Source organism: Dryas octopetala, chromosome 1, assembly GCF_963921425.1.
Source record: "Dryas octopetala chromosome 1, drDryOcto1.1, whole genome shotgun sequence".
Taxonomy (NCBI): Eukaryota; Viridiplantae; Streptophyta; class Magnoliopsida; order Rosales; family Rosaceae; genus Dryas; species Dryas octopetala.
The window spans coordinates 13,113,340-13,121,343 of record NC_141366.1 but is presented as its reverse complement, the minus strand read 5'-3'; the positions used below and the strand labels follow the sequence as shown (position 1 = coordinate 13,121,343).

Below are 8,004 nucleotides of genomic sequence, written 5' to 3'. Positions count from 1 at the left end.
GTAATGTAGATAATTGATTAATTTTTATCTGTTTTTTAGGTTTCACCCACGAGTCCAAGACTAAGCTACTAGCTACCTGTTGTCCCAAAATGCAGTAGACCCCTTGACATGCATAATTCCAGCTATACCCAAAACTAGTCAATATTATATATACACCAACTTAATATCATAAACCGCAAAACTTGAAACCAATTACAATATGAAATTCCAGCCCTGTTTCTTGTCCTGCTCTGTTATCTTCCTAATTTCCACTGCTTATTTAGCTCAAAGTCTCAAGCAAGATGAAGAAGAAATTCAAAGGTCTCAGTTCCCAGATGGCTTCTTCTTTGGAGCAAGCACTTCATCTTATCAGGCACTTCTTCTTCTTCTTCCTCTTCTTCTTCTTCTTAAATTCTTTCTTTGCTGAAACTATATCAACTTAACTTTCATACAAATTCAATTTTGTAAGGTTGAAGGGGCTTATCTTGAAGATGGGAAGAGCCTAAGCAACTGGGATGTTTATAGTCACATTCCAGGTAATTCAATAACCAAATTCTAATTAATCTTAATTACTACCACTCTGCTCAGTTGGACTGCTAATTGCAAAGTACAGGTCTTAATTAACTAAATTAATGTCTACATTTATAAAATACTTCAGGAAAAATAGTGGATAATGAGACTGGAGACTTTGCAGACGACCATTACCATCGCTACTTGGTATTCATTTGATACTTATGATCTTTAATTACAATTAAAATCAGAAGACTAAATGTATACTAGATATGCTAATTAATTTAGTTTTTTGGGACTTGTGTATATATAGGAAGACATTGAGCTGATGCATTCCCTAGGGATAAATGCATACAGGTTCTCCATTTCATGGGCTAGAATTCTACCTGGTAAGTAAGTGTGTTGTTTTATATTACCTTATTAATTAATTGGTTTCTGGGTTAATCTCTTTTCTTTTTTTGTTGCTTGGTTATGTTAATCTGGGCTATTTACAACTTTAATATGATGATTTGTTGAACCAACAGATGGGATGCTCGGAAAAGTCAATCCAAGTGGGATCATCTTTTACGACAAACTTATAGATCATCTCTTGCACAAAGGTACATATTGTTATCATAATTGTTCAAAGACTGAAAAATGAATTCTCATTATCTACGAATAGCTTCTGCTATAGTTAGGAAAGAATATATACATCAAGGATTTGGATGCATAATGCAGGAATAGAGCCATTTGTGACACTTCACCACAATGACATGCCCCATATACTAGAAGCAAATGGTACTGCAGGTTGGCTTAGTCCTCTAATAAGGTATCACTTGTCATGTGATGAGAGAAATAGACACATTGAGCGTATAAGACAGTCCTATAAAAGTTTTTTTCTATTAAGTATACACGAATTGTCACACTATGTAGTCAGTAAATGCAATGATCTCTTTTACATAACTTTGGTAGGCTTTTTTGGGTTGCAGGGAAGAGTTTGCACATTATGCCTCGATATGCTTTGAGAGTTTTGGGGATAGGGTGAAGCACTGGATGACCTTGAATGAGCCAAATCTTGTGGCTGATTTTGCCTATATAAGGGGATTGTACCCACCAGCTCATTGTTCACCACCTTTTGGGAACTGTTCCATTGGCAATTCCAATATAGAGCCTCTCATTGCGATGCAGAACATGTTGATAGCTCATGCTATGGCCGTTGACACATATCGCAGGCTTTTTCAGGTACCCAGTAAGAACGATTCTCGAATTTGGAACCTAAACTTTTTAATTGATAGACAAACGTGTTTATACTTTTAATTAATTAACTAAAAGTTGAAAATGTTATCACATTTGGGTTTGAATTGAGGGAAATTACAATGCAGCCAAAACAACATGGACTCATCGGAATTGTTGGAAATGCAATGATGTATGAACCGCTTAGAGATGAAGAAAGGGATCGGCACGCTGTTGATAGAGCCTTGGCTTTCAATGTGGCCTGGTAAGTAGTGCTTATTTCACTTACCAATTTGCTCATAATATTAGGATTAAATGGATAATAAAAAAAGAAACCAACAATTCTAACCTCTTCAAGTTGATTTCAATGAATTTCTTCACATATCTTTTCTTTTCTTTGTTTAATTTGGCTCGTGCTTCACGACTTGCTTAAATCTTTTATGTATTGAAAAGTCTCTTAATATTATAAACATCGGTATCAATCATGACAGGTATATACTATATGTATATATACTAAATAGGCAACCACCACCACTACTACAATATTTTTATAGCAACTAGGGCACTGTGCTGATCATAGCCACGCCAATACTGTCGGTCAAGGATATTCTTTCCAAAATCAAATAAATCATCCCTGTTTACTTTTAAATTGGCGATTCAATTGAAAAGATCGCCTATCGATTGACAATTATTATCGAGCATTACCAGATTGATCAGCTAGATGTGGGATTAGGACTCCTTCGTTAAGTAGGGCCCTTTTCCTCCAAAGATATACAAATCAATGTTCAAATAACTCTCTTACAAACTTAGATTTGTAGGTTTTTTGCGGACACCGAATGAATGTGTCAATCTTCATTATGTTGACTTTATCATATCAATGTTCAACTATAATCAGTATGTATATATAATTTATTACTGTTAAAAGTAAGTATATAAATGAAAACAAAAGCAATTTTTAATTGTTCGTGGATGGACTCTGCCAAGGTCCCAGTAATATTTCGAATCAATAGAATAAAAAAATCCTTCTCGTATAAATAAACAAATTTTCATATCATAAACTAATGAAACTAGCTTGTACAACAATTAAGTGAGACAACACTATATGATACTCTAATAGTGCAGATATGATTAATAGTTATACTTTGAATAATGGCTAAAAAAGCACAAGTATACAAAACTATTACAAAGAGTGTAACATAATATGTGCAAAAAATACATGACTTGCTGACTGTCTTTGACTCTTTTCTTCTTCTTCTTCTTCTTCTTTTTTTTTTTTTTTCCCTAAACAGGATGTTTGATCCTGTGGTGTATGGAGACTACCCCATCGAAATGCGCAAATGTCCTGGCTTGGAATTGCCAAGGTTTTCCCCCCAAGAAAAAGAGCTCTTAAGAGGCAGTATAGATTTTCTGGGTATCAACCACTATACCACTCTATATGCCAAGGACTGTCTCCACATTGCTTGCCCTCTTGGTGGTGACCATCCCATCAGAGGCTTTCTCATCACAACTGGGGAACGAGATGGCATTCCAATTGGAGAACCAGTATGTAATATTGATCATAGTATAAAATAAGAGTAACGCGCATGTCGATTTTAATAAATAGTCTAGCTACCATATGCGATGTGTTTAGGTTATTAATTTACTTTACAGTAGTTAAAGTGGTTAACTTGTCTTGTTTTTCCTAGACTGGAATTTCTAGGTTCTATGTTGTTCCAAGAGGTATGGAGAAGATCGTTGATTATCTAAAGCAAAGATACCATAACATCCCCATGTTTGTTACCGAAAATGGTTAGTGATGAACGCATGATACACATGCAGATAGCTTGACAAGCTTGTTTATTTTCCTAGATATGGAAAACAGGTTAATTCATTCATATATAGAACATGCAATTTTTCAACTATATGTATGTATGTGACAGGATATTCTTCACCGACACAAGAGAATGAACAAGTGGAGAACTTAGTACAGGACACAAATCGGATCAAATTTCACAAAGCTTACCTTGCTTCTTTAGCCAAAGCAATAAGGTGATCCACTAAATTACTCTCTTCGCTACTCCTCGACCATTCCAGATTATTTTTTTCATTTACTAAAATCGATCAATTTCTCCTTGTAAGTCACTGTGTCAAACAGTGATGATCGAACATTTGATGTCAAATTACTTGATTTTCTAATAGGAATGGTGCTGATGTACGTGGATATTTCATTTGGTCCTTGATGGATAATTTTGAATGGCTCAATGGATACAGTGTAAGATTTGGATTATACTATGTTGATCGTAAAACACTTGAGCGAACTCCAAAGCTTTCTGCAACATGGTTTACTAGTTTCCTCAGAAACAACAATAGTCATGACAACCAGCAGATGCAAGACATTAGTACAGCTTCGATCGGTTCATTTCAGAAATATAATGTTTAGCTAGCTAAAGTTCACATGTACTAGTTAATATCACACATTAATTGCTCCCATTTTTTGCAACTTGCTTGTCTTGCATGTTTCTGTCTTTTATTTGGAGCCATGCTTAAAAATTAATAAATAAAAGGAAGAAGAATGGTCTAATTAAGAGTTTTCTTTATATTCCAAATTTCTATTTTATATAGAGAATTATGATTTATGATAAGTTTGCAGTTTGGACCTAATTCTTTCCACTTTTCCAGAGCAGCTACCAATGTTTAGTTTTACAGTTAATATTAAGAAGTTGAGAGTTCAAGCCTCATTTCTTGCAAATTTGTATATATATTATTTTTTATAGCATATCATAGGCCCAGCTCAATGGGTCGCCCAAGAATGAAACCCATGGTGAGATTTGGACCAAGTCTAATTTTTTTAAACGGCCCAATTAACTTTTTGGGCTAAAATGGCCTAGGGACAGACATGGCCTAACTTGACTACTTGAGCATGTTTAAAAACGGTTCCTCCATTTTACAATTCTAAAGCGAATCTATGGCACGAGGAATGCTAGCTACCTCCCGTTTTTTACATTTTCCTTCTAAAAAATTTTCTTATTATTTTTATTCTGCAGTGTAGTTTCATGATATAAACTGTTCATTTTTTTATTACTTTAAAAATTATTTTTGTAAAAAATAAACCAAATAAAAAATTATTTAGTTATATAACTATTATTAAATAAATAAATTATGAATCGAAATCCTTCCCGCACATTGTGAGATACAAAGTAAGCCACTTACATAACCATATCATCGAGTAAATAAAATTTATATATGAAGAAATAATGTAAGTGACATTTTACTTTCACTTTTCTTAACTAGCACAATTGGTTTAGTGGTAGTTTTTCTTTCCAATATTAGAAGAGGTCCAAGTTCCATTTCTCTCTCTCCTTGATTACAAAAAAGGTACTTTCTTTACACTAATGGACTTATGTAGATTTAGATTTCTTACTCATCTTTTTAGTGTTTTTTGTTTTTCTTAATCTTGGAGAAGCCAATAAAGGATTCAAAATTAAGACTTCTCTAACATTGTCAAGAGAATTATGATCACTAGATAAATTACAAACTAATTGGTCTTTTTTTTGTGTTGATTTTTTGTTTATATTCAAAACTATGTTGCTTTAGATTTTACATTATCTTTATAATATATATATTTTAAATACTAAATCATAAACCCAAAAAGCTTAATTCTCAAAAAGATATATATATTTTTTTAGGCAAAGGAATTCTCAAAAAAGATATAGTTTGTACAAAAACAAAATATCACCACGGATCATTTAAAAAAAAAAAAAGATAGTTGTGGATAGTTGGCGGTCAAAAGTTGCAAAGTGAAAGAAGCTGGCTACCCATGCTTGAGCTTGAATGGAAGACTGTTAGTTAAAGAATGGTAGATACTGCAACAACTGGTTGGTTAATTAATGTGTGTGAAAAGCTTTTCACTCTCTGGAACCAAACACTGGCTTTATTACAAAATCCAAGTATGTTTAAAAGAAATAAACCAGGAAGGAGAGAGAGTACAAAAAGAGCTATATAATATATATATATATATATATATAAACCGTCCTTGCAAAAAATAAACCAGGAAGACTGTATATCTATATATATATATATATGTAGGCATATATTATATTAGAAACATTAAAAAGGAAAGAGCAAATTAACAGTTTATAATATGCGAAGGCCGGGTAGGGAAAGATAGGTTTAGTAAGTGAGTGATGGTGGGTTTGGGAGCAGAAATAGCGGTGGCAGTGGTGGGGCTTTGGGCGGCGTGTTTGCGGCCAATGCTGATGGAATTCGCCGGAGAGATGGTGGAGACCATGGGCTACCATATGCGCCAGCTCTTTAGGAGAGGCTAGAAGATGAATAAGCAGAGCTCAGATGAAGAAATAATTATTAAGACAAGCTAGCTAGCCAGTCTATTTGCGCTTTAATTACGACCCTCAACTCAACTCAACTCAACTCAACTCAACTCACATGAATGAGGTCGATTGGATACTGAAAGGTATTTCTTAGCTTTCATATATTCTTCTTAATTGTAACAGTGAAAGAAAAAAAAAAAAAAAAAAGACGTTTCTTTGCTTTTGGTATACCCAATTTTAAGAGTTTAGGTGCTTCAATATATATTGCCCCTACTCTTCTTCGATCATTTTCACACTTGTATATTGTAGTATGGATGAGGAAGTGGCTAATGAGTAAACATGAGGATGAAATTTTAGCAATTCTTGTATGGGACTCTGGGCAATGCCATCAGCATTTCATGTTTGACATCTGGCATTTCAAACTAGATATTTTATATTTTAATTTTTTGGTATACACTCACAACGTGAAATAAATGTCACATCTGTCAAATTGTATCTGTTTAATTTGAATCTTTACATTTATTGTATTTGTCACTCTCAAAATATATCCAAATTTAAGAAAAGGAGAGGAGTTTAATTAAGTGGCATCCATGTACATATAGTCATATAGTGTCTGTTTGTGGTGAAATATTTGGTAGACTAAAAATTGTTCTTGGGTATTGTTCTTATAGATAAAATATATATATAGGCTCCTTCTATTGAGGTATATTTCAACTTATTTATGTTGAGGTATGACCTTATTGGGGTCCACACGAGTCGTTTTATATCGATCCGAACCGTTCGCAAGGATCATCTTCATTAATAGATCATCCTTAGATCGTGTGGTTTGATTTTAATATTATGACTGTTCAGCATCCCTTCCAGCACATCCAATAGAATTGGAATGAAACATTCCTGGCTGTTGGGCTTCCTAATCCCAATGTTGCTCTTCCTTTTTTTTTTTTTTGGGCCATGACAATGTTGCTCTTCCTTAATTTGTCTGCAGATTGATTATTTAACTAAAGCTTTCCCTCTTTGGCTTGTTATAATTGGCCATATGTATGATGTATTGTGTATGTATACTCCATTATTCGAATCTTTTCTTAGAAAAACCTTGAATCTTATCCACGTCAAGTTGATGTGAGACAAGTAGGTACTCAATCTATCACTATGCATGTGTCTTATTCGCTAATAATGTTACCACTAACCACTACATTATAGATTACATATTTAATAGAGATGAAATACATTAGATGGAGTTGAGCTATTAAAGTTTTCGGAGTTAGTCTAAGTGATGAGAATAAATGAAATGATAGGTGAAAAATAAAATATAGAATTAGTCTAAGTGATGGGAATAAATGAAAGGAATTACAATTTATCCCCCCAGATTATCGAGGTTTCACAGTTAACCTCCTAAATTAAATTTTTTAACACTTTATCACCCAGACTATATTTTGTCAAACACATAACTTCATTCCGTCAAAAAAATTCAAATGGACAGTTATTTTTGCACACGTCACATGTGCAAAATTAACGAATGATACTCTTTTTTTAACGGATTGGGTCTTCTGTTTGACAGATTTTAATATGGGAGTTAACTGTCAAAAAAATTAATTTGTAAGATAAAATGCGAACCCCCAATAGTTTGGGGGACAAATTATAATTAACCCTATATGAAATAATAGGTGAGAATTAAAATATGTTAGAATTCAATTCCTTTCAATATAAAAAGCATAAAACATGTTGGAGTTGATATCGGACAGCCATAGATTGAAAGCTTTAAAAAGAAGTGATTGATATCAGTATGGCCGATTGTAGTGGAACTTTGAGGAAGCAACATTGGTGATGATGAATTGGTGATGTTGTTTATGAGGGCTTGGAACATAAGTCGATAGTTTTATCTACTGAAAACAGAGTCGAATAATTGAAATTTCAAAATTAATATTACCATACTAACTATTGGTCCGTACGTAAACAATAAAGTCTATATTTTGCTCGCTGCCTTATAGATTTCGGC

The 8,004-nt window shown here is 33.4% G+C and overlaps 1 protein-coding gene across 1 annotated transcript; it reads left to right on the top strand.

The window, feature by feature from the left end:
* Positions 1–4,261, top strand: LOC147298078 (beta-glucosidase 18-like). Its single transcript, XM_086245531.1, has 12 exons — positions 1–352; positions 449–515; positions 638–696; positions 803–878; positions 1,014–1,088; positions 1,207–1,297; positions 1,458–1,710; positions 1,851–1,966; positions 2,991–3,243; positions 3,387–3,489; positions 3,621–3,729; positions 3,880–4,261. Exons 1-12 carry the CDS (start codon positions 200–202, stop codon positions 4,118–4,120), a joined length of 1,596 nt encoding a protein of 531 aa, XP_086101657.1. The 5' UTR covers positions 1–199; the 3' UTR covers positions 4,121–4,261.
* Positions 4,262–8,004: the final 3,743 nt, after the last annotated feature.

Coding starts and splice junctions, on each gene's coding strand:
- LOC147298078 (XM_086245531.1), top strand. CDS start 200: ATGAAATTCCAGCCCTGTTTCTTGTCCTGCTCTGTTATCTTCCTAATT. Junction 353..448: donor CAAGCACTTCATCTTATCAG/GCACTTCTTCTT, acceptor CAATTTTGTAAG/GTTGAAGGGGCTTATCTTGA. Junction 697..802: donor ACCATTACCATCGCTACTTG/GTATTCATTTGA, acceptor GTGTATATATAG/GAAGACATTGAGCTGATGCA.